General features: G+C 43.9%; 1 protein-coding gene across 1 annotated transcript in view; it reads right to left on the bottom strand.

The window, feature by feature from the left end:
• LOC140462783 (piezo-type mechanosensitive ion channel component 2-like) overlaps nucleotides 1–26,804 on the bottom strand; it is a 423,249-nt gene that overhangs the window by 232,715 nt on the left and 163,730 nt on the right. Inside the window, exons 16-20 of the mRNA XM_072556051.1 lie at nucleotides 14,441–14,536; nucleotides 7,540–7,641; nucleotides 5,472–5,514; nucleotides 2,939–3,095; nucleotides 471–684 (exon numbers count right to left, since the gene is read on the bottom strand). Coding sequence (XP_072412152.1) covers nucleotides 471–684; nucleotides 2,939–3,095; nucleotides 5,472–5,514; nucleotides 7,540–7,641; nucleotides 14,441–14,536 — 612 coding nt within the window. The remainder of the gene's footprint in view (nucleotides 1–470; nucleotides 685–2,938; nucleotides 3,096–5,471; nucleotides 5,515–7,539; nucleotides 7,642–14,440; nucleotides 14,537–26,804) is intronic.

Raw genomic sequence — 26,804 nt, 5'->3', positions numbered from 1 at the left:
CACCATTTATTCACTGCATTATCAGGGCAGCACAGTGGCTCAGTACTGGTCACTCACAGCAGAAGGGATCTAGGTTCGATTCCACCCTTGGGCAACTGTCTGTGTGGAGTCTGCACATTCTCCCTATGTCTGCGTGGGTTTCCTGCAGGTGCTCCAGTCTCCACCCACAGCCAAAAGATGGGCAGGTTAAGTGGATTGGCCATGCTAAATTGCCCATATCGTGTCCAGGGAAGTGCAAGCTATGTGGAGTAGACATGGGAAATGTGGAATTATGGTGATGGGGTAATCCTGGGTGGAATGCTGTTTAGTGGGTTGGTCTGGACTCAGTAGCCCTGCTTTTGCACTGTTGGGAGTCTATGATCCTGAGGTTGTGAAAGATGCTAAATAAACACAAGTTTTTCGATAACCATTTAAAGAAGACACATTTGTACCACAACTGTGTGTCTGCTCAACAGCTGAAAGTTACTGACCTGCGAAACAAAGCAGAATAGTTAAAATAGCTTTTCCTGCTTTCATTATCAGATGTCCAATCATCTCTTCAATCGCCACCATCAGAGCAGCCAGTTTATGAGTGACGTTTTGCTTCTTTCCTGCTTTGTCTTGTCCCAATTTCTCAGCCTCCTCTTCCTCAGAGTCCATCTCAGAATCAGTCTCTTCTTCAGATTCGATTTCTTCCCCCTCCTCCTGAGGAGCAGAGGAGATCAAAGTTCAATTTGTTGGGTAAGGGGATGGTGGCACTAATCCATAAATTGGCATGTTCTACCTGGGCATTTCCAACGGGACTGCACTGATAGGCAAAGTGATTCAGAAAGGTCAGCCATTATATCAAGAAAGTGGGGATACACAGAGATGAGGAAATGATGCTTCAGTTGTATCGAGTCTTGGGCAGATCTTGGACAGATATTCAGTCTGGGTAGCAAACTTCACTAAGAGCAGATAGTTTTAATTTATCTGTTCAGAGATACTACGGCACATTGCTGAAGCAGGTGGGTCTGGAGCCCAGGCCTCCTGGCCCAGAGGTAGGAACATTATCATTGCACCACAAGAGCCTCTTAAGTCTACTACACCTGGTATTCCCAAGGAAGATTCTATCTAAGCACTAACTAGGCTGTATATCTTCCGAGTAGCATTCGCTGTAATTTCCCTAACAGCTGTGGTCTATGTGTGGCAGCTACTTCAGAAATTGGATTAGATTAGATTCCGTACAGTTTGGAAACAGACCCTTCAGCCCAACAAGTCCACACCGACCTGCCGAAGATCAACCAACCCAGTCCCATTTCCCTCTGACTAATGCACCTAACACTATGGGGAATTTAGCATGGCCAATTCACCTGACCTGCACATCTTTGGATTGTGGGAGGAAAACGGAGCACCCGGAGGAAACCCACACAGACACAGGGAGAATGTGCAAACTCCACACGGACAGTCGCCCATGGCTGGAATCAAACCTGGGACCCTGGAGCTGTGAGGCAGCAGTGCTAACCACTAAGTCACCATGCCAACCCAATTCTGTCAATGCTGTGAACAGCATGCCAGTTGCCATGCCAACAGTGATCGCTGTGCATGCAGCTGAGAGGGAGGTCAGATGTGATTGGCCATTTTCAGATTAGTCTGGCCACAGGGATAGATGTTTCTAATCAACGTGTTCAGAAATATTATGACTCACCTCTGGGGCAGGTGCGACTTGAATGTGGGCCTCCTGTCTCAGAGACAGTGACACTACCACTGTATCATAACGCCACCTCCTCAGGGAGAATATCCTGGCTTTGACAGGTGGGCGGCCCGGTGGCACAGTGGTTAGCACTGCTGCCTCACAGCGCCAGAGACCCCGGTTCAATTCCAGCCTCAGGCTGTGTGGAGTTTGTACATTCTCCCAGTGTCTGCGTGGGTTTCCTCCAGGTGCTCCGGTTTCCTCCCACAGTCCAAAGATGTGCAGGTTAGGTGAATTGGCCGTGCTAAATTGCCCGTAGTGTTAAGTGAAGGGGTAAATGTAGGGGAATGAGTCTGGGTGGGTTGCACTTCGGTGGGTCGGTGTGGACTTGTTGGGCCAAAGGGCCTGTTTCCACACTGTAAGTAATCTAATCTAAAAACATTGTAGATTTATCAGAACAAACCAAACAGTTAAAAGTTTAAACTTATCATGTATTGCCTTCCATTTAGAAGGTTGTGTGGTGATCCGATGTATTAGAGGCCATTGTTTCTGAGGATCAATTAAAAGTTTCAGGATTGTAATAGACATTTCTGTGGTAAAAAGGATTGTGTGATATGAAGGGTTTTGAGACTGTGATTGAGTCGTGATCCAATAGAATGGCCTGAATGGCCTCAGTCTGTTCACATAACCTGATTGAAAACGGAGGTAAAATATTTTAATTGGAATGTAAATATTTTAATTACAAACTTAATAACAACTTTAACGTTTAAGTGAAAGCTAAAATAAGAACCATTGGGCAATCTAATAACTAAGCTGGAATTTGATTACAAGTGGCCCACCCCATTATTCTGAATAATGGGCAAGTATTAGTAAGGGGTGATGGAGTGAACAAACAGATAAAGATATTTCACTTGAAGTACTAAACTATAGTTCAGTTAGCAAAAAAAAAAGGGTTAGATGTCTCCTTTACTCTCATAGAATCCCTACAGTGTGGAAACAGGCCCTAGGACCCAACAAGTCCACACTAACCTGCCAAACAGTAACCCACCCAGACCCATTTCCCTACCCCATTACTCTACATTTACCCCTGACTAATGCACCTAACCTACACATCTCTGAACACTATGGGCAATTTAACACGGCCAATTCACCTAACCCCTGCACATCTTTGGAGTGTGCAGCACGCCACTCGCTTTCTCCACCTACCAACATCTGGCCTGCAAATTCAAACTAACTCTAAGTTTGAAGATTGTGTTCTGCAATCTCAGAAGTCAGCTTTCTCCTTACCTTGTCCTCAGTAGGAGACAAATTCTGGGCTCCATTCTGTGAGCCTGCATTAATCAAAAGGCTCTTGCAGATAAGAAAAGCAGCCAAGCTTCCGATAAATATTCCAATGTCTGGAAAAACCAGACGAATGGCATTTCCGATATCGACTTCATTCAACCTGAAGGAAATCAATCATTAAAACATTACTTTTAACCACTATACATTGGTAATAATAGGCTGACAGAAGGTGGTAGAGGTTTCCTGTTATGAATCTAAACTTGCAGTAGGTGTAGGAATATTCCAGAATGTCAATGGTTGATAATTCAGTGTTGGCAATACCACTGAATGTTATCAAGAGATGTTTAGATTGTCAGATCAGACTAATGCCCAGGTCTTTCTGTACACATATTGACTGTTGCAGTATCTAAGGAGCTGCAAATGATGCAAACATCAGTGACCATCCCCACTTCTGAACTTATGATGGAGGGAAGATCACTGATGAAGCAGCTGAAGATGGCTGGGCCCCTAAGACACTACTCTGAGGAACTCCTGCAAAGATGTCCTGGAACGGAGATGACTGGCCTTCAACAACCATAAACCTCTTCCTATGACTCCAACAAGCAGAGAGTTTGCCCCCTGACTTGACTTCAGTTCAGCTGGGGTTTCATGATGCCGCAATCAGCCAAATGCTGCCTTGATGTCCCTCTCACCACACCTCCCCTCTGAATGCAGCTGTTTTAGAAATCAGTCATTTCACCGCCAAGAGATTTCACCGCCAAGGAATTCCTCAGGGAAGTGTCCTCGGCCCAACCATCTTCAGCTGTTTCATCAAAGACCTTTGCTCCATCATCACCTGGAGTGGCAAAGTTCGCCAATGATTGCATATTGTTTAGCACTATTCATGACTCCTCAGATACTGAAGCAGTCCATGTTCAAATGCAACAAGATCTGGACAATATCCAAGAGCAGATCAGGGGCTAGGACTATTGCAGTGAGTAACTCATGTCCTGACTGACCAAAGCCTGTCTACATCTACAAAGCACAAGTCAGGAGTGTGAAGGAATACTCTCCACTTGCCTGGATGGGTGCAGTTCCAACAATCCTCAAGAAACCTGACACCATCCAGGACAAAGCAGCCTGCTTGATTGGTACTACATCCACAAGCATCTACTTCTTCCACCATCGACAATCAGTAGCAGCAATGAGTACTTATCTACAAGATGCACTACAGAATTCACTAAAGATCCTTAGACAGTACCTTCCAAACCCACAGCCACTTCCATCTCAAAAGACAAGGCTGCAGATACATGGGAACCTTCAAGTTCCCCTCCAAGCAACTCACCATCCCTGACTTGGAAATATATTCCTTCACTGACACTGGGTCAAAATCCTGGAATTCCCTCCCTAAGGGTACTGTGGGTTGACCTACAGCACATGTTCTGTAACAGTTCAAGAAGGCAGCTCACCACTACCTTCTCAAGGGCAACTAGGGACGGGCAATACATTCTGGCCAGTCAGCGATGCCCACATACCAGGAATGGACAAATAGAAACAACTCGGACATCATGAACAGTTCTGGATCCCTCATCCAGGAAAAGAGATGCTGGCATTGGAGGCAATCCAGAGAAGGTTCATTATGCTGATCATGGGAATGGGGATGCTGTTTTATAAGGAGAAGTCATTTGTTTTGTACTCAGTGGAGCTTAGAAGAATGAGAAATGACCATATTGAAATGTATAAGATCCTTAGGGGGCTTGACAGGGTAGAAACATTGTTACCCCTTGTGGGCGGTAGCACTGCTACCTCACAGCGCCAGGTACCTGGGTTCAATTCAACCCCTGGGTGACTGCCCGTGTGGAGTTTGCAGATTCTTCCTGTGTCTGTGTGGGTTTCACCAGTTTGCTCCAGGTTCCTCCCACAGTCCAAAGGTGTGCAGGTTAGGTGGATTGGCTGCTTTTGGGATAGGGCAGGAGTTGGGCATGGGTGGGACGCTCCATAGAGAATTGGTCTGGACTCGATGGTCCGAATGGCCTGATTCCATTCTATAGGGATTCTATGGTGTGGGAGACTATTGGACCAGAGGGCAAGATTTCAGAATAAGAGGTCACCCACTTAAGACAAAGGTGAGGAGGGATTCTTTACCAGAGGGCTATTGAAGCTGTATAGTTAACTATATTCAAGGCTGAGATCGACAGATTTTTAGTGAGTAAGGGAATCAAGGGTTAAAGGAAGAGTGGAGTTGAGGATGATCAGAACATCCATGTTCTCATTGAATGTTGGAGCAAGCTCGATGGGCCGAACAGCCTACTTCTGCTTCTGTCACTTATAAGAAGTGGTTTATTGTGTGATAACAATAACAATAAATTCCACTGGCTAATTCAGAGTAATTACAAAGACGGTCGGGACAGAGGTGACACATCTAGTCTCCATTGAGAACTTGTGCTGGACTACAACTATTTCTTCACTCAAAGACTGTGTCATGAAGAAATTGGATGGAACTTAATTCAGCTTCAACAGTAACTCTTTCAGAACAAATACTGTATACAACCCTTACCTGATTACTCCGATGTGCCAGAGTACATTCTCCCAAACCGGACCTATTGGAAGAAGATAAATTTTCTGAAATCGGTAACTTTATGACTCCTTTTTTGTTTATTTCTGAATAAGTCTGACAATGAAGCATTTCTGTTTCAAATTCTTTAACATGGAGCTCCTAATTGACTTGAAATTTTGGGCATGTATTTTTCACCATTAGTTCGTCCTGCTCCTTAATTAATTTGAGGGACAGTGCTTCAGGTTTAAGTCAAAGGGAACATACAAACAACAAAATATACCAACCCAGGAGAGGGAGGACCTGCACAGTAAAGCCTGGATCTCTCAGTTCACTTACTGTAATTGATGTTTAGTTAGACTGGAGGACATACCATCCAGAAGGCAAGAGGTTCTATACAGTATGGAAAGGGTATTAACATTATCCTGCATGACTGGCAGTAATTGCCTTACCCTAGCGTCACTGCAACACAGTTACAAGGAGGTCAAACCTGGGAACTGAACATTCAGGCACAGATGAACCTTTGGAAAGACCAGATGGATGGAAAAGGTGGTGGTGCAGCACTTAATAAGAGATGAAATAAGGACAGCTGTGAGAGACGATCTGGACAGAGATGATATTTGGTCGAACGTAAATAACAGCAAGACAAAGACGACACTGGTGGGAGTAGTGTACAGACCCCCAAACAGTTGTCACTCTGCAAGTAAGCGTATATATCAACCGAAAGCAGGAGCATGTAAAACGAATAGGGCAATAATTATTGGTGACTTAACTGTTCATGTTGATCGATTTAATCACATTGGAAAAGGTAGCTATGACAACAAATTTATGAAGTGCAATAGGGTTAGTTTCGTGGAATAATTTGTCAGGGAGCCAATGAGGGAACACATTACCTTGGACCTGACACAAAATCAGAAATTGCTGGCAAAACTCAGCAGGTCTGTCAACATGGTTATAGATTAAATTCCCTACAGTATGGAAACAGGCCATTTGGCCCAACAAGTTCACATCTACCCTCTGATGAGTAAACCACCCAGACCCACTCCCTACCCTATATTTACCCTTGATTAAGGTACCAAATCTACACATCCCTGAACACTACGGGCAATTTAGCATGGCCAATTCACCAGGTCTGCACATCTTTGGACTGTGGGAGCAAACTGGAGCACCTGGAGGGAACCCAAGCAGACATGGGGAGAATGTGCTAACTCCACACAGACAAACAGTCACCCGAGGCTGGAACTGAACCCAGGTCCCTGGCACTGTGAGGCAGCAGTGCTAACCACTGAGCCACAGTGGCACTCATCTGCTAAAGAGTCACTGGACTCAAAATATTAATTCTGCTATCTTCCTAAGATGCTGCCAGATCTGCTGTGTTTCTCCAGCAATTTATGTTTTTGTTTCAGATTTCCACCATTTCCTGTTTCTTTTTTATTTATTATCATGGATCCAGTATTGAGGCAAAGCCAAGTGCCTCCAATGACTCAGGGAAGATCCAGACTGATAGCACTTGGCTGGATGCGGAACGGAATATAGCACCGCAGTGGTAACCACTTCTGTCTCCAGAGAGTGATAGAATTGGGTTAGTATTGAATGCATAGGGTGCCAGAGGAGGGTAATATCTAATTAATGGAGCAAGCTTGGGACAAGTGAGTGAGAAAACTCACTAAACCTCGCTGAGAGATATCAAAATCCACAAAGGTCTCTGAAAGTGGCACACAACCGATGTCTGTTAAAGTGCACCCCAGTGTGTTTCCAACAGTTTGGCAGTCGGAAAGGTGGACCATAGACAGCAAACACAGAAGTAAAATATTACAAGTTGAGAGTGGGAGGAACACTGAGGATAGTGACTAAAGCAAATGTTTATATATATATGTTAACAATTTTATATGTTAACATATAAAATAACATATAAAATTAGATAAATGGATGAAGGGAGTGGGTACATGTGATTACAAGTTTGCTCATATAAAGGGTAAGCATTGATGCATCTGAACAGTCTTTCTCTGTGTTGTAACTCCTATCTATGAGTTGACTGCCTTGACTTTCAGCATTGCAAATGGTCTCTTACCATTGCTTGGAATGTAATGGAACATCACTTGAGATCCCAGATGCAGCAGCAAAAAGATGAAGCTGGTGGAAGTCAAGGCTTTGAGTAGACATCCTGTGTGCCCTGAAACAGAACAATAGGACTGGTGTGTCTGTCTGCTGATACGTAAGATGGTATGGACCTGTATTTATCTAACACCCTTCACAACCACAGAATGCCTGACAGTCTAATGTGTTTTCTGAAAGATGGCATATTTGGCAGCACAGCTCTTGTTTACTCTAGGACTTGAATCCATGACCTTTTGACTCAGAGGGAAGTGAGCTCACAGAAGCCCAGCCAAATTAAAACTTGGATTTTCATTAGGAAAAAAATGCTTAAAATATTTGAAACTCAGAGTGGAGATGTGCATGAAGGAACCTTAAATTGAACTTAACCAGTCCTTTATTTACTTGGCTGGACTGACCTTCTGTTTTACGGTCTGTCAAATTTAACTCACAACTAAAGTTAGTGGAGAATAATCTGGAGCATGATGTAAATGAGGCAGATCAGTTTAAATTAAATTCCTATTAGACCCCATGCCTCCTCCTCCTCCCCACATCAGCTGTGCCCTGAGCAAACAAAGATTGATTGAAGACTCTCAATGAAGCACTGAGGTGGGACAAGACCAGAGCTGTACAAATTAGAAGGAAAGCTGGGTAAATCAAGAAGTGATGACTCAGTGATGCCAAGCTTAGGTTTAGAAGCTGGCATGTTGCAGAACAGAAGCGTAATCTGGATCTTGGGCAATAAGATTTCAAAAAGCTAATTAGATGGGTTTCAGAGTGAGGAGAGAAGGCTCATCATGTTGTTATGAGCCTTTGCTTTATATTTTTTAAAAAGACTGTTTAATGCCTAGAAACCACAAAATGAAGTTTTTTAAAAAAATTAAGCTGCATTCTAATGACTTAATGTTACAGTCAAAGATGGCCAGACATTGTTTTCATTATACCTTTGACAAGTCATTGAAATGGAGACAATTTATTTGTGAAGCATGACCAGGTACAAATGCACTGAAGGAGTTAACTATTAGTATGCAGAGAATCCTCTGGGTGGGAGACTAACCATTCACACAATCAAATGGACAATGGGACTATGACAGAAACAATTTGACTACACAAGCCAGGCAACCGAAATCCATTTTACTACAACAATATTTGGGGTAACCAACCAACTGGAAGGGTTGTGTAATAAGCTTGATACCCCTTTGTATATATAAGTACCCATTTCCTCTATAGACCAGAGCACAGGCGTGTACGATTCTGAAAGAGCAATGACCCTTACTGGATGTTTCTCCTGTCTCTCCATCCAGTTTCTCAGTTCTGAACCCTGTTTGCTGATTTAGACTAACCAGGTATTGCAGGTGAAGGCCTTTGAACTCTGAACTTTGAACGTGTGTGCATGGAAGTTGGAGTCTTTTCTATTGGACTATGTTATTCTCTTTCTTTGGAAACTCAAGGAAAGCTGTCTATTAATGTGTTTACAACAGTCACAGCTAGTAAATAAATAAATGCTCATGGAATTCACAAATGAATCCAATTAAAAATGAGGAATAGGAAAAGAGGGGGGCCATTTCATCCCTGCTCACTTGGGTGGAAACACTCTGCCAACAATAGAGAAATGAACTAAGTCAAAACTGTCAAAAGGTGTGAAACATCTCAAAAACTTTAACAGTGTACAAAGTCTGATGAGGTTTCATGACGTATTAATGTTATTTGGAATTATGTGTTATAAACAGACAGAATCATGCATAGTTTTAAGTTTATTTATGTTTCTATATTGTGAGTATTAAGAAGAGAAGGATATAGTTCTAGTTTAATTGAGAGTCCTAAGAGTTGTCCAGAATTATTTGGAAATTTGCTTACATGCAGTCAAATTAGATTTTTAAAAAGTGAATAGTCCAGTGTTTCATAAAACTAGGACAGGAAAGAGAAAAAAAAAAGAGGTTGTTCAATGACATAAGGAAGGTCAAGAAAGAAACAAGTTTCCTTTTAGAAAGAGAGCGAGAACCATTCAGATGTGCAGTGGGCTGTGCATGTTTCTTTCTGAGACAGTTAGATTGAAAAGTCCTGTAAGAGTAACAGTGCAGTTCAGCAGGTTCTGAAATACTCCTGAGTAATTTAAAAGCACCTGAGAGAAAAGCTGTAGAAAGGGAAGGTTCAAGGTGCCACCAAGTATGACAACTTATAAGGCTGCTGACTACATGAGTTGAAGGAACATCTATTAAGGAGTGAGAGGCTGTGTTAGGTTAAGAGTTTAATGAAGTGACACTGAATTAAGAAAATGGTATTGAATGAATGCAGATGATTGCCAGAAAGCTGTGCTTGCTGAACAGGGGACTTTAATTAAAGTGGAGACACAACTAGGATCAGGCTTCAAAGTAGAGGGATGTCGAGAGCCGAATGAACTGGATCCCAGGTTGTTGAGTGAGGCAAGGGAGGAAATAGCAGGGGGTCTTGTAAACATTTTTCAATTCCTCTTTGGCCACCAGAGGAATGGAGACAGTCAATGTGGTACCATTATTCAAGAAGGGCGCAAGGACTAAGCCAGGAATCTACAGGCGAGTCAGTCTAGGAGACAGTGAGGTCTGCAGATGCTGGAGATCAGAGTTGACAGTATGTTACTGGAAAAGCACAGCAGATCAGGCAGCATCTGAGGAGCAGGTAAACCGACTTTTCCAGCCAGAGCCCTTCATCAGGAATCTCTTCCTGATGAAGGGCTCCGGCCCGAAATGTCTGACTAAGTTAAGATTTTTTTTAGAAGACAACTAAATATATTAATGATGACAGTGCAATAGATGTGGTGTGCATGGATTTCAGTAAGGCCTTTAACAAAAATCCCACAAGGAAGGTTGGTCTGAAAGGTCAGAGCCCAGGAGATCGGAAGCAAGTTGGAAAACTGGATCCAAAATTGATTTGCAAACAGCAGACAAAGGTTAATGGTGCAGGGTTAATTTTGTGATTGGAAGCCTGTAACCAATGGTGTACCATGGGGATCGGTGCTGGGGCCATTGCTGTCTGTTATGTACAATAATGACTTGGATATGACTGTAGAAGATTTAAGGGTAAGTTTTGAGTTCACATGAAAATTGGCGTGCATTGATGGTCTCAAGCTACAACCTGATATTGATCAGCTGGTAAAGTGGGTCGAGATAAATGAGAGGTGATGTATTTTGGGAGGTCCAATAAGGGAAGGACATTCACAATGAATGTAGGGTCCCTAGGGAGTGTTGAGGAACAAAGGGACCTTCGTGTAGAAATCCATGGATCACTGAAGGTGTTGGCACAGATAGCCAGGATGGTGAAGGCAGCATACAGGATGCTTGCGATCATTAGCCAGGGCGTCGAATATTGGAGCAAGGAAATCTTGTTACAACTTTATAAAACATTGCGCAGAATATTGCGTGCAGTTCTGGTCACCATTCTATCAGAAGAATGAGATTATGCTGGAGAGGGTGCAGCGGAGATTCACCAGGATGGGATGCGAAGTCTCAGTAGTAAGGAGAGTCTGAATAGGCTGGGTTTGTTTTCCTTGGAGCAGAGGAGGCTCAGTGGGGAATACAAAATTATGAAAGGCATAGACAGAGTAGATCATGAGAATCTCTTCCCAATCACAAAAACAATCTTCCACCATCATCCTTTGCCTCGCATTTGTAAGGAGAAAGTAAGGACTGCAGATTATGCCCGAAACATCGATTCTCCTGCTTCTTGGATGCTGCCTGACCTGCTGTGCTTTTCCAGCAACACATTTTCACCTCGTATTTGTAAGCCAATTTTGAATCCAGTTTGCCAATTTGCCTTTACTCTTACCTTTTAGAACAACCTTCCTCGCAGGACTTTATCAAAGGCCTTGCTGATGTCCATGTAAACCACATCAACTCCTCTACCCTCATCAATATATTTAATCACTTTTCAAAATAAAACTCAATAAAATTAGTCAGACAGGATCTCCCTCTATAAAATCCATGCAGATTATTCCCTATGAATCCCTGCCTTTCCAAGTGTTGATCAATCCTGTCCTTCAGAACTTTATCCCATAATCTCCCTACTACTGATATCAGAATAACTGGTCTGTAATTACCTGGTCTAGCCCTGCTGCCTTTCTTAAAGAAAGGAACCATATTAGTTACCCTCCAGTCACCTGGCACCTCACCTGTGGAGTATGTTAAATATTGCCAGCAGGGCCCCAGTAATCTCCTCCCTTGCCTCCCATAACAGTCTAATTAATCTCATCAAGCCCTGGGGGTTTATGTACCAGTACACTCACTAAAACATCTAATACCTGCTTCTTATTAATCTTAAGATGCTCTACAACCTCTCTGTCCTAAATGATATCCCTAGTTACAATGTCTTTCTCCTCTGTGAATAAAACTTCATCCACATCTACTGGCTCCATTGACAGATCACCCTTTTGGCCTCTAATAGGCCCCACTCTTCTCCTGGCAATCTTCATGCTCTTAATATGGTTATAAAATGCCTTAGGATTTTCTTTGATCTCATCTGTCAAAGATATTTTGTGCCACCCCCCCTTTGCCTTCCTAGTTTCTTTTTTAAGCAACTCCCTCCACTCTCAGAAGTCACACGACACCAGGTTATAGTCCAACAGGTTTACTTGAAGTCACAAGCTTTCGAAGCGCTGCCCCTTCATCAGGTGAAGTGGAGGAAAGCACATGGGCACATAACTTATAGGCGGAGAGATCGTTGCAAAATAATTCTAGGTAATTAAGAGTGTCAAAGGATAGCACAAATGGTGTGAGTGGAGTGTCAACAGGCTGAATAACAAGTTTTTGCAGGTGATCAGAAGTGTTATACGGTGTGAGTAAAGTGTCAACAGCTGAACAGCAAGTGAAAGGATTGACCTATAGTCCAAATAGTTAAGGCAGACAGATAATTACAAAAAATTTTTCAAAATAAGAAAAAAAAACACCCACACTCTCTACACTCCTGAAGGGTCTCTGTGTTTTAATGTTCTGAACTTAATATAACATTTTCAAATCAAATTCTTGATATCCCTCAACATCCAGGATTGCCTGGATTTGCTGTCCTTGCCCTTCACTCTGAGAAGGGCATGTGGCCCTGAATTTGCACTATATTACTTTTAAAAACCTCCAACTTTCCAAACATAGACTTCCCTGCAAAGAGCTGCTCCCATTCTATGTTTGCCAGATCTAGTCTAATGATATGAAAATTGACCTTCCCCCAGCTCAGACACTTAATGTATGCATTATCCCTATCCCTTTGCAGAATGATTTTGAAACTTAGAGTCATGATCACTGGCCCCAATATTCTCACCCATTCAAACTTCAACCACTTGACTATTTCATTCCCTAAGGTTCAGTCTAACACTGCCCCATCTTTCATAGAACTAATTATACTGGCACAATAAGATCTAGAGGCACTTAAAAAAATTGCACCCCATCTAATGTGGCACGGTGGCACAGTGACTAGAGACCCAGGTTCAATTCCCGCCTCAGGCGATTGACTGTTTGGAGTTTGCACACCCTCCCTGAGTCTGCATGGGTTTCCTCTGGGTGCTCTGGTTTCCTCCCACAGTCCAAAAATGTGCAGGTTAGGTGGATTGGCCATGCTAAATTGCCTGTAGTGTTAGGTGAAGGGGTAAATGTGGGGGAATGGGTCTGGGTGGGTAGCGGGTCAGTGTGGACTTGTTGGGCCAAAGGGCCTGTTTCCACACTGTAAGTAATGCTAATGCTAATTCGACATGAAGACAATCCTAGTTAATGTGAGCAAAGTTGAAATCTCTATAACTATAACCTTATTCCGCTTAGATCTCTCTGTGACTTGCCTCTACATCTAGCTCCTTCTGAATGTTGGGAGGCCTGCAGTATAATCCCAGACCCAGTTTTATTTCTAAGCTTAGTTCAAATGGCCTCATTTAAAGAGCCTTCTAAGACATCCTCCCTCATTACTGCATCAGCTTTCCTTTATCAATAGTGCAATCCCCCATCTCTCCTACATCTTCCCACGATCGCGCAGAAATGTCTGTACCATGGAAAGCTGAGCAGTCAGTCCTGTCCTTCCTTCAACCGTGCATGAGCGGTTGCAACAATATTATATTCTCATGTGTTGATCAATGCTCGGAGATCATCCACCTTACCAGCCAAGCTCCTTGCATGAAAATAGATACCATTTGGCTTTCTGTACCTCCTAGGTGTCTTATCCTGATTTTATCTTCACTGCCTACTGGACTGTTCTAGTATTCCTTTTATATCTGACTGGACCTTGGTCCCAACTTTACATCTACTCTGTGCCCATCCCAGTGTAAAATTGGGGAAAATTAAGAATGAGAACAAACGTTGGCTTTGTCAGTTCTGTGAATGTATTTTTTAAAATCATGTATTTATGAATACGTGTATAATTCATGAAGTAGTCGAATAAACCTAAAATGGTTCAAGCCTAATGACATGAATAATGCCACTATAAATAAATAAAATGTCTTTAATAACTAGGTTGTCGAATAATAAGCAGCATTTGATTCAATTCATCAGTAATCTGTTCATAAGTTGTTCCCAATACACACCGCTATTAATTTGGCACATGGGGCTATTAAACTATCATTCTGGACTCTGGTCAATCAGTGTAAAATAACAAACCAAAATAGTTGGGAGTGAATGTCTCAGGGGGTATTTGTGCGGTTTCTCAGAGTTCTTGGGCAGCTTGGCAGAGAGATAGGAGGGTTTTTGAGCTACACTAAAGAGAAAAAGATGTGTTGAAAATTCCCCTTTGACCACATGGATAACGCAAACCAGTCGAGAAGATCATCCTGGCCCTGGTTATAATGCGCAGTCACATGCCAACCTTTAGTGAAAGGTCATTTTTGTGTGAGAAAGAGGTCCAGCTCTCCACAGCAATCAATATGGGACTCCTACCTTGCATTGTAATGGCCGTGGGCTCGGAGAACAGTGGCACCAGGAGCAGGAAGATGAGGTAGGCAACCGAGAGGCCATTATACCGGCAAGAAATAGCTGTAAATATAAATTAGAAAAAGAACAATTACATATGAAAAAGGTACAACAATTTATGAATTCTTTCATCAATTCTTCTTGCAGAAGCTTCTGCTTGACTGGATTCTTGTCTAATAGCCACCTTCTCCAGACTGAGTGAACCCCACACTTCTCTGATATCCTCTCACACCAGAATGACAGTAAAGTGACAGCACAAGAAGGGGTTAGTAAATTGGTGAAACTTTTGACTGAAACAAATCAACTGGAAACTCAGACCACATCATGACATTAATTTAATAACTAAAGACAATTTGATCATTAATCTTAGAATAAAGTTTCAATTATATAACAAGGGATAGTAACATTAAGGATGTGCAAATTTTTTACATTTATATTTGACATGGATTATGAAAATGCTCCATAACTAATAATAATTCTGGACTTAAGTCTAAAGGATCGTGGAGACATCTGGATTGTTATTTTTTAAAGTGTCAATGAAAAGACATCGGAATTACTTTGTGTTCGTTATTTAAACTCACTTGACCGACTTTTCTGGCTATGGTCTTTGTGTTTGCAGATTTGAAATTTGGGTTTGGATTTTCAGTGAAGAGAAGCCTGCTGTAGGACAAGCAGCTCAGCTCATCCTGTCTTGTTTCGGAAACATCTTTGCCGAGAGATCATAGTGAAATTCTTCAGGAAGAGTCACCATAAGAACTTCTCAATATTGTACTTTCTGAGCAAGCTGTATCTACTAAGGGCCCAAAGACAACTGTCTATGATTAGTGACCTGACCACCACATGAAACAACACAGATTGATCGATCGAGTTTAGTAAATTGTATACCTCGTCCATTTTACACCTTCAGAATACTCACTATTAGACAGATTTTTTCAAATTAAAGTACATCCCATCAGAGAAAAATCCATTATTTTCCCTTTACCTGAAGAGAGAGAGATAGAGAGAGAGAGAGAGAAAGAGAGAGAGAGAGAGAGAGAAAGAGACAGAGACAGAGACAGAGAGAGAGAGAGAGAGAGACAGAGAGAGAGAGAGAGAGACAGAGAGAGACAGAGAGAGACAGAGAGAGACAGAGAGAGACAGAGAGAGACAGAGAGAGAATGTGTATGTCTCTGTGTGTGTGTGTGTTTTGGGATATTTAGAGGAATAAACATTGTGTACACTAATCAATTCTACATTTTCATTGAATGCGTTATTTTTGATAGGAAATCAATAATTTTGTGTTAAAGCAATGTGGTCGATGAATATTTTCATTCTCGGTCAATTATAGAGAAAGCATGCAATTGGCCATATTGAGATTTGGGCATAATGTTGTAAACTGTGGAGTGATGGGACTGAAATGTGCACTCCTACCATTTTGTCTAGAACAAATGTAGATAATAGGAGTTCAGTAAAGATATTTATTTTAACCTCCATTTAAAATAACTTGGCATCAGCTAAATGGAGCTGAAAATGTGCTGCTGGAAAAGCGCAGCAGGTCGGGCAGCGTCCGAGGAGCAGGAGGATCGACGTTTCAGGCATAAGCCCTTCTTCAGGAATGGAAACAGCTGATTGGTGAATACCTGGCAAATCTTTATTTGTTTAACTCTTACAGATATTGGTTACATTAGTTACTAGCAAAATAAATAAAGATATGGTAAGACACTTCAATGTGTGAAGTGTACAGCATGGGTTATGTGGGAACTCCAGGGCACATGGTATATCCTTGAGAACTGCATGTACCATCGTGTCTTGAGCTGGAGCAGTTTAAGGTCTGGGTTGGGAGCTTGGACAGCATCATGGATAGCATGTTTCGAGATGTGGTCACCCCACAGCTTCAAGTTGTACAGGAAGGAAGGGGACTGGTGACTGTTTGATAATCATCGACAGCTAGGCAGGTGGTGCAGGAATCCCAGAGTGCATCTTGTTCAGCAGCCAGGCTTTCAAAACAGCGAGGAATGATGCTTCCATGGGAATTGCAACCAAAGGCCAAGCCTCAGATATGTCTCAGCTCTGAAGTGGGGCAGGAAGTGCGTGAAGAATACAGCAGTGACAGAAGACACTGTTATCTTTATCTGTCCATAGAGTCTGGGTGCCACTGGCTGGGCCAACATTTCTTACCCATCCCTAGTTGCCCCTGAGAATGAGGTGGTCTCCCTAATTTGCTGAAGTCCATGTGCTATAGGTACATTGAGGATACCCTTAGGGTGGGAATTCCAGGATTTTACCCAATGAGGCTGAAGGAACTGCGATATATTTCCAAGCCAGGATGGTAAGTGGCTTGAAGGGGAACTTGCAGGTGGTAGTGTTCCCATGTATCTGCTGCCCTTGTTCTTCTAGATGGAATTACTCGTGGATTTGAACAGTGTTATCTGAGGAGCTTTAGCGAATTTCTGTAGTACATCTTGTCAATGGTACACACTGTTGCTATTAAGCATTGGTAGTGGAGAGAGTGGAGGTGTGTGAATGTGGTGTCAATCAAGCAGGTTGCTTTGGCCTAGATGGTGTCAAGCTTGAAAATTGTTGGAACCTCACCCATCCAAGCAAATGGGAAATATTCTATCACACTCCTTACTTGTGTCTTGTAGATAATGGACAGGTTCCGGGGAGTTAGGAGGTGAGTTACTCGCCAGCCAACAACAGCTACGTCCCACAAGTTAATAACAGTACATGATAATCTGTGGGAGGATTCTTTGCCCATATTTGACCCAATGCCATAGACTTCATCAGGACCGGAGTCAACGTTGACATGTCCCTCCTGACTAAACCATCATGACACCACCTCTGCTGGGTCTGCCCTGCCACTATGACAGCACATATCCAGGGATGGTGATGGTAGAGTGTGGGATGTTATGTGTAAAGTGGAACAGACAGGTATTTCTGCAGTCATAGCAGGAGTATAGGGTAGGACCTCTCCCTGTGTCAGGGCAGCTGTAGGACTCTCTAAGACAGCTCAGTGAACATTCAGTGGTGGTCCTTAGTATCACGTAGTCAGAAAGAGGATGACATTCTGCAGGGAGATTTGGGGGAACTTGGATTGGAAATAGCAAACTGGGCCTCAGAAGGCAGTGAACTCCAGCATACATACAGTGCCACACATAGAAATAAATATGAGGAAAATGCAGATGAAGGCAATGGCTGGGGAGATGGTACAGAAGGAAGGGCTTTAGACTCCTTGGATACTGGGACAGGCTCTTGGGAAGGTGAGATTAATGCAACTTGGACAGCTTTGCATCACAGGAAAGGGGGGCCCACTATCCTTGCAGTTAGGGTGGCGGTGGGGGGGGGGGGGGGGGGGGGGGTGGTGTTCCAATGCACTTGGAAGAGGAAAGGGAAACTACATTAATTTGACAGGTAATGCAAGCTCGGATTGACATTAAGAAAGTAAAACAAGTGACCCAAAAGGATTGGAAGAGACGACTAGCACTGGAATAAGAGCAGAAAAGTATTAAGTGAGGCCAGATTAAAAGGGGAATGCAAAAAATGTATCAATTATGTACAATTAATTTTGGTTAGTTAGTTTGTATTAGGATACTAGGCAAAAGTGAGGACTGCAGATGCTGGAAATCAGAGTCAAGATTAGCGTGGTGCTGGAAAAGCACAGCAGGTCAGGCAGCATCTGAGGAGCAGGAAAATCAATATTTCGGGCAAAAGCCTGAATTCCTGATGAAGGGCTCCTGCCCGAAACGTCGATTTTCCTGCTCCTCCAATGCTGCCTGACCTGCTGTGCTTTTCCAGCACCACTTTAATCTAGACTTGTATTAGGATACTGCCTGTACAAGAATGCCAGGAATGAGCTATCTGGCGGGTTTACTGGTTTTGTTCATTCTTTTTAACACACAAGTCATTTGGGGAGTTAAATGTTTCCTCCTCTTGCTTTTACAGGATGAATTCTATGGCAGCACTTGTTCTAATTGTTGCTGCATCCCCATGTACCTTCCTAACAATCAATCAAATCTGCTCTGTCTTGTGGAGGAATTGCAGATACGTAGTGAACTACTGGTGAGTCAGTGTCACACAAACACAAGGGGGTCCCTATTGCAGGACAACAAATGGCTGTACCCACAACAGAAGGGTCTGTGCTAATGGCAGAAATACCCACTCACTGCAGAATTTTAAAAGTGATAAGGGAAAGGTCAGGTGGGTACTCACAGCACAATTGAGGCCTTTGAGTGGACAATTGATAACTCCTTAAGGGCCTCACCTCCCCTGTTGCTCAGATATAAGGGGAGGTGGATAAGTGTACACCCAACACATGGCGGGTTTAACCCAGCAGGCTGCTGTCCAGGAATGTAGCAGTGTTACCTCATTTCCAGTTCTTGACATCACGTGAAGAGAAGGCTGCCTCCCAGAGTTGTCCCTCCCCTTGTGGACCCATGCACACCTCCCCTGCACCCTGTCCAGAATCCCCACCCCCTCTCCAAGAGCTCGACTGGGCCTTCCAACCTGGAGGGTTGTACCCAGATTCCACACCAGCTCTCGTTACGCTCCTTCATGGTCTTCCTGCAATTCCAGCAGTGTCCACTGCTCCTGATGGCACTACCAGTCCTGCAATGACACCAGCTTCTGACTGGCTGGCAGCTTTATGAGGCAGGAATTAGCGGAACAGGGGTCTCACTGAATAACAGTTAAAAGCATGTTGAGTGAAATTTTAAAGCAGAGCAAGCTGACCATGTGGAAGTGGGCTCACCACCAACATGTGCACTCGAATACAGGGACCTCCACCCCATTCCCTCCCTCACCCCCACTCTCAGAGAGCTGACCACTGGAGTTGCATCATGTTAAGTTGGTCAGCACATTACAAGACTAACAGACAGCAATTTTTCTCTCTATTAAGTATTTTAGTGAGAATCATAGATATAATTTGCTTATTCTCAATAAGAGGACTTACTGGATCAGTTCAGACTATATTCACTGTGGTTTACAAGAATGATGGGGGTTCCCACAGAAACCGATAAAATGCTGACAGGACTAGACAGGGTAAACTCAGGAAGGAAGTTCCAACGACTGGGGGAGTCCAGAACCAGGGTCACAGTCTAAGGATACAGGCGGGCCATTTAGCACTGAGCTAAGGAGAAATACCTTCACGCAGAGAGTGGAGAGCCTGCAGAATTACACAGGAAGCAGTGGAGGCCAAAACATTGAATGCTTTCAAGACGAACTTAGATATAGTTAATAATCATAGAATCCCCACAGTGGGGAAGCAGGCCATTTGGCTCAACCCATTAAGTCCACACCAATCCTTCAAAGAGCATCCCACCCAAACCCTGTATTTCCCATGACTAACCCACTTACTCTGCATAGACTTAGACATGATGGGGCAATTTTGCATGGCTAATCCACCTAACTGGCACATCTTTGGATTGTGTGGGAGAAAACCCACATGCACCCAGAAAGTACATGCAAACTCCATACAAACAGTCACCCAAGGCTGGAATCGAACCCGGGTCCGCAGCACTGTAAGGTAGCAGTGCTAACCACTGAGCCACTGTGCTGCCCACATGCAAAGTGAATGCGGAGAACCTTGATCAAGTTCAGCAACAGCAAACATTGTGACAAGATGATAAAAGGAGCACAAAAGATGAACAGCAACCAGAAATGCAACACTTGGACAAAATGCACAAACCATTTTGCACTCACCGGTATTCCCAAGACAGGAATCATATTTTAGTTGAGCAAAAATGATGTGAATTTATATAGAGAGCTGCAGGGCACTTCCAGAAAATTGCAAGGAAAACAGATGTTTGGGGGGTGGGGGGGTTGGGGGAGAAGTGGGGGTGGGGGGGGTGGGGGGGGTGGGGGGGGTGGGGGGGGGGGTGGAGAAGTCCAGGAAAGGAGAGGTGATGGAGCAGCTGACAGCTACAATGTCGAGCTGGGATTCGAGAAGCCTGTTCAAGGTGAGAGAGACAGACTGAAGGAAGAAGATTGACACGACAGGGCAATCAGTGCAGAGCTGGCAGCTAGGATGGGATGAAGGGAGGTGAGGGACACAAGGCAGGAATCTAAAGAACAGGGTAGGCAACTGGGAAGGTAGAGCTGTAAGGATATGGTAGATGCAGGGAAATCAATATGCAACTAAAAAGGGTTTTAAAGTAGTATGTTTCACAGGACTGGAATTTGAAGATAGAAAGCAATTTATTTTTTTAAGAAAGCAAATTCCTGCTCTGGAGCCACAAATCTGAAAGGGATTTACCAATCAGAAATTCACTTCTGCAAGCAGCAACAATTATTCCCACAATACTTCCAAGTCAGGATAGTAAGTGGCTTGAAGAGGAACTTGCACAGGGTAGTGTTCAAATGTATGATAAAGGAAGGACACCACTTCGACTGGGACAACACATCCATCCTAGGACAAGCCAAACAGAGACACGCACGAGAATTCCTCGAAGCATGGCATTCCAACTGGAATTCTATCAACAAACACATTAAACTGGATCCGATTTACCACCCCCTGAGAAAAATTACCATCCCCATATATTCCAACAATTAGCAATCGACCAGGAGGCTTAAGGCTCCAGACTGACATAGCAACTTGTATCATACAAGTATCATTCAGCCTGCTTTCAAGTGACTTCACAGGAGATCTACTCCAAACAAGAGCGATCAATAATACAGTGGTCAGGAAAATCAATAGCGAAAGGAACAGAGAATTCCATCAGCCACTCTTGTCTGAAGGTATCTGAATTCCCTGTTTTACAGAGCTAATAGCTTTGTCTATTAAAGAGTCAGCTAAGATTGATTTTAGATAATTTACCAGAACACGAACAGAGGAGCTTTTAAACAAATAGTCTGCGCAAAACCGCTTCAATAAACATTAAATAATACACGAACAGGAACTATTGGAAATACACTTACAGAGCCTCTGTTAAGCCTGAAAAAAAGCAAAATGTTTACAAAACCATCTTTTATTCATTGGGGTTTTCTCTTTTTGAGACTAAGTGTCGTGGTGGTGGTGGTGGTGGATTTAAAGTGGGAGATACTTACAACTGGAGGTGAGTCATGTTTTTCACTCAATTCCACACTTCTCAACTCACAGGGTGGCACGGTGAGTTAGTGGTTAGCATTATTGCCTCACAGTGCCAGGGACTTGGGCTCAGTTGCACCCTTGTGCAACTGTCAGTGCGGAGTTTGCACAATCTCCCCATGTCTGTACAGGTTTCTTCCCACAGTCCAAGGATGTGCAGGTTAGGTGGATTGGCCATGCGAAATTGCTCTTAGTGTCCAAGGATGTGCAGGCCAGGTGGATTAGCTGTGGGAAATGCCCAGTTACAGGTGTAATCCTGATGGGCTGAACGGCCTGCTTCTGCACTGTAGGGATTCTGTTCTTCATTCTCCTGCACACTGGTAAAAATACCAAATCTCAACGGCAGGAAGCTTTCCAGCTTCAACAGTCAGGCACCTAGGCAGCAGGACACTTACCACAGCCCAGGAGTATGACACAATCCCTTCAGAGGCCTGGTGAAAAGCAGCACTGCATGTTAACAGTGTCTCCTTAGAGATTCTCCTGAAGCCTGTCCTGGAGAAAAAGGAAAATGAATGGCACTCATCCACTGATTCAATCAATAAGCACATCGACCTGGACCCAATATACCGGCCACTGCAGCGGACAGCTGGAACTGACAACCGGAAGCAGCAGAGACAAACCACTATAAATGCCGGAGGAAAGATCACAGAAGCGCTTCACAGGAGGCTCCCAAGCACTGAGGATGTCACCTAGACAGGGGACGAAACGTCAGCAACACAAATTCCCAGCTCGGCGAACAGAACCACAACAACAAGTACCCGAGCTACAAATCTTTGCACAAACCTGGAAGTTCTTTTCCCTACGGATGATAATAAGGGGCTATTCTGACTCTGACAGCAGCCTGGATAGGACACCAACACTAGAGAACCTCATTCCAGTAATTGTACAGGATGAATGATGTGTGCAGCCCTGCCCTGGGAATGGACTCAATGGAGCCATAGAGTCATACAGCATAGAAACAGGCCCTTTGGTCCAGCGCAGCTGCGGTGACCAGACATCCCAACCTGATCTAGTCTGATTTGGTCCATATCCTTCAATGCTTCCTCTTCATGTAGCCATTCAGACGCCTTTTAAACGTTGCAATTGTACCAGCCTCCACCACTTCCTCTGACAGCTCATTCCATACACGCACCACACTCTGCGTGAAAAAGTTCCCTTTTAAATCTTTCCCTCTCACTTTAAACCTCATTCCTAGTTTTGGACTCTCACAACCTGGGGGAAAAGACCTTGTCTATTTACCCCCATCTATGCAAGGTTTGTAGCTCAGGTTGAGGTTTAGGGTGTAGGTTTGCTCACTGAGCTGGAGGTTTGATATCCAAGCGTTTCATTACCTGACAACCTCCAAGTGAAGTGAAGCTGTTGTCTCCTGCTTTCTATTTATACGTTTGTCCTGGATGGGGCTCCTGGGGTTTGTGGTGATGTCATTTCCTGTTCGTTTTCTGAAGGGTTGATAGATGGTATCTAGATCTATGTGTTTGTTTATGGCGTTGTGGTTGGAGTGCCAGGCCTCTAGGAATTCTCTGGCATGTCTTTGCTTAGCCTGTCCCAAGATAGATGTGTTGTCCCAGTCAAAATGGTGGCTTTTTTTCCTCCATGTGTAAGGCTATATGAGAGAGAAGGTCGTGTCTATCCACCTTATCATACATCAAAGAAGTTTCAGAAATGACAGCCAGACTACTAAGACCCCTTGGAATCCTAGTAGCACACAAACCCACCAACACTCTCAATCAAAAATTAACAAACTTAAAAGACCCAGTACAACCCATGGACAAAACCAACGTCATCTACAAAATTCCATGCAAGGACTGCCACAAACACTACATAGGATAAACAGGAAGAAAGTTAGCCACCAGGATACATGAACACCAGCTAGCCACAAAAAGACACGACCCTCTCTCCCTCATAGCCCTACACATGGAGGAAAAAAACCACCATTTCGACTGGGACAACACATCTATCCTGGGACAGGCTAAGCAAAGACATGCCAGAGAATTCCTAGAGGCCTGGCACTCCAACCACAATGCCATAAACAAACACATAGATCTAGATACCATCTACCAACCCCTCAGAAAATGACATCACCACAAACCCCAGGAACCCCATCCAGGACAAACATATAAATAGAAAGCAGGAGACAACAGCTTCGCTTCACTTGGAGGTCGCCACTGATGATGTTACCTAGCCAGGTAATGAAACGTCTGGATATCAAACCTACAGTTCAGCGAGCAAACCTACATCTATGCCCGTCACTATTGTATAAACCTCTATAAGGTCACCCCTCAGCCTCCAACATTCCAGGGGAAAAAAGCCCCAGCGTATTTAGCCTCTCCCTATAGCTCAAACCTTCCAGTCCCAGCATCATGCTTGCTCCTAGTGCCTATGGCTGAGTATTAGGATTATGTGGATGTTGTTGCGGAGGACTGTTATACAAGAGAGTGGGCGAAAAGCATCTCCACGTACTTCAATGTCCAGCGTCCAAAGTGGCACAACGGCAATACAATGGCACTGCATCTCATACACCTCCAGAGATTACACTTAAAACATAAAAGCAGCAACAAATTTCAACAGCTCACGCACAACCAAATATGATATGCAAGGGAATGAATCCATAATATACAAGGATGTGATTTCACTGGGAAGGAAGCAGCGAAGATTTCGCAGGATATTGCTGGTTTCAGTTATGAAGAGAGATTGGACAGACTGGGATTGTTTTCCTTAGAGCAGAGGAGATTGAGAGGGAACCCAATTGAGTCATGGAGTCATGCAGCACGGAAACAGACCCTTTGTTCCAACTCAGTCCATGCCCACCATAATCCCAAACTGAACTAGTCCCAACTGCCTGCTCTTGATTCATATCTTTCCAAACATTTCTTATTATTTTAAACGTTGCAATTATACCCACATCCCCAACTTCCTCTTGCAGTTCATTCCACACATGAACCACTCTCTGTGTAAAGAAACTGCCCCTCGTACCTTTTTTAACATCTTTCTCCTCTCACCTTTAAAATATGCTCCCTAGTCTAGTGAAACAAAATCCCAGAATATCCAGCCTTTCGTCATAATTCAAATCCTCCATTCCCGGCAACATCCTGGAAAATCTCTTCTGAACCCTCTCCAGTTTAATAATACCTTTCTGATAGCAGGGCAAGCAAAATTGGACACAGTACTCCGAAAGAGATCTCACCAACCTACTGTACAACCTCAACGTGATGTCTCAAATCCTATACTCAATGGTCTGAGCAATGAAGGAAAGTGTGCTAAATACCTTTTTAATCACCCTGTCTACACATAGAACATAGAACATAGAACAATACAGCACAGAACAGGCCCTTCGGCCCATGATGTTGTGCCGAACTTCTAACCTAGATTAAGCACCCATCCATGTACCTATCCAAATGCCGCTTAAAGGTCGCCAATGATTCTGACTCTACCACTCCCATGGGCAGCGCATTCCATGCCCCCACCACTCTCTGGGTAAAGAACCCACCCCTGACATCTCCCCTATACCTTCCACCCTTCACCTTAAATTTATGTCCCCTTGTAACACTCTGTTGTACCCGGGGAAAAAGTTTCTGACTGTCTACTCTATCTATTCCTCTGATCATCTTATAAACCTCGATCAAGTCACCCCTCATCCTTCGCCGTTCCAACGAGAAAAGGCCGAGAACTCTCAACCTATCCTCGTACGACCTACTCTCCATTCCAGGCAACATCCTGGTAAATCTTCTCTGCACCCTCTCCAAAGCTTCCACATCTTTCCTAAAGTGAGGCGACCAGAACTGCACACAGTACTCCAACTGTGGCCTAACCAAAGTCCTGTACAGCTGCAACATCACTTCACGACTCTTGAATTCAATCCCTCTGCTAATGAACGATAATACTCCATAGGCCTTCTTACAAACTCTATCCAGCTGAGTGGCAACCTTCAAAGATCTATGTACATAGACTCCAAGATCCCTCTGTTCCTCCACCTGACTAAGAACCCTACCATTAACCCTGTATTCCGCATTCTTATTTGTCCTTCCAAAATGGACCACCTCACACTTGGCAGGGTTGAACTCCATCTGCCACTCCTCAGCCCAGCTCTGCATCATATCGAAGTCCCTCTGCAGCCGACAACAGCCCTCCTCACTGTCCACAACTCCACCTATCTTCGTATCATCTGCAAATTTACTGGCCCACCCTTCGGCTCCCTCATCTAAGTCATTAATAAAAATTACAAACAGCAGAGGACCCAGAACTGATCCCTGCGGAACTCCACTTGTAACTGGGCTCCAGGCTGAATATTTACCATCTACCACCACTCTCTGCCTTCGACCGGTTAGCCAGTTTTCTATCCAATTGGCCAAATTTCCCTCTATCCCATGCCTCCTGACTTTCCGCATAAGCCTACCATGGGGAACCTTATCAAATGCCTTACTAAAATCCATGTACACTACATCCACTGCTCTACCCTCATCCTCATGCTTGGTCACCTCCTCGAAGAATTCAATAAGACTTGTAAGGCAAGACCTACCCTTCACAAATCCGTGCTGGCTGTCCCTAATCAAGCAGTGTCTTTCCAGATACTCGTAAATCCTATCCCTCAGTACCCTTTCCATTACTTTGCCTACCACAGAAGTAAGACTAACTGGCCTGTAATTCCCGGGGTTATCCCTATTCCCTTTTTTGAACAGGGGCACAACATTCGCTACTCTCCAGTCCCCTGGTACCACCCCCGTTGCCAGTGAAGACGAGAAGATCATTGCCAACGGTACTGCAATTTCCTCTCTTGCTTCCCACATAATCCTAGGATATATCCAGTCAGGCCCGGGGGACTTGTCTATCCTCAAGTTGTTCAAAATGTCCAACACATCTTCCTTCCTAACAGGTATCTCTTCTAGCTTATCAGTCCATCTCACACTCTCCTCTTCAACAATACGGTCCCTCTCGTTCGTAAATACTGAAGAGAAGTACTTGTTCAAGACCTCTCCTATCTCTTCCGACTCAATACACAGTCTCCCACTACTGTCCTTGATCGGACCTACCCTCGTTCTCGTCATTCTCAGGTTTCTCACATACGCATAGAATGCCTTGGGGTTATCCTTGATCCTATCCGTCAAGGATTTTTCATGCCCTCTCTTAGCTCTCCTAATCCCTTTCTTCAGGTCCCTTCTGGCTATCCTGTATCCCTCCACTGCTCTGTCTGAACCCTGTTTCCTCAACCTTATGTAAGCCTCCTTCTTCCTCTTTACTAGACATTCAACCTCCCTCGTCAACCAAGGCTCCCTC

Source organism: Chiloscyllium punctatum, chromosome 37 (genome assembly GCF_047496795.1).
Source record: "Chiloscyllium punctatum isolate Juve2018m chromosome 37, sChiPun1.3, whole genome shotgun sequence".
Taxonomy (NCBI): Eukaryota; Metazoa; Chordata; class Chondrichthyes; order Orectolobiformes; family Hemiscylliidae; genus Chiloscyllium; species Chiloscyllium punctatum.
The sequence above is the reverse complement of the archived record's forward strand: the minus strand, read 5'-3'. Positions and strand labels throughout refer to the sequence as shown.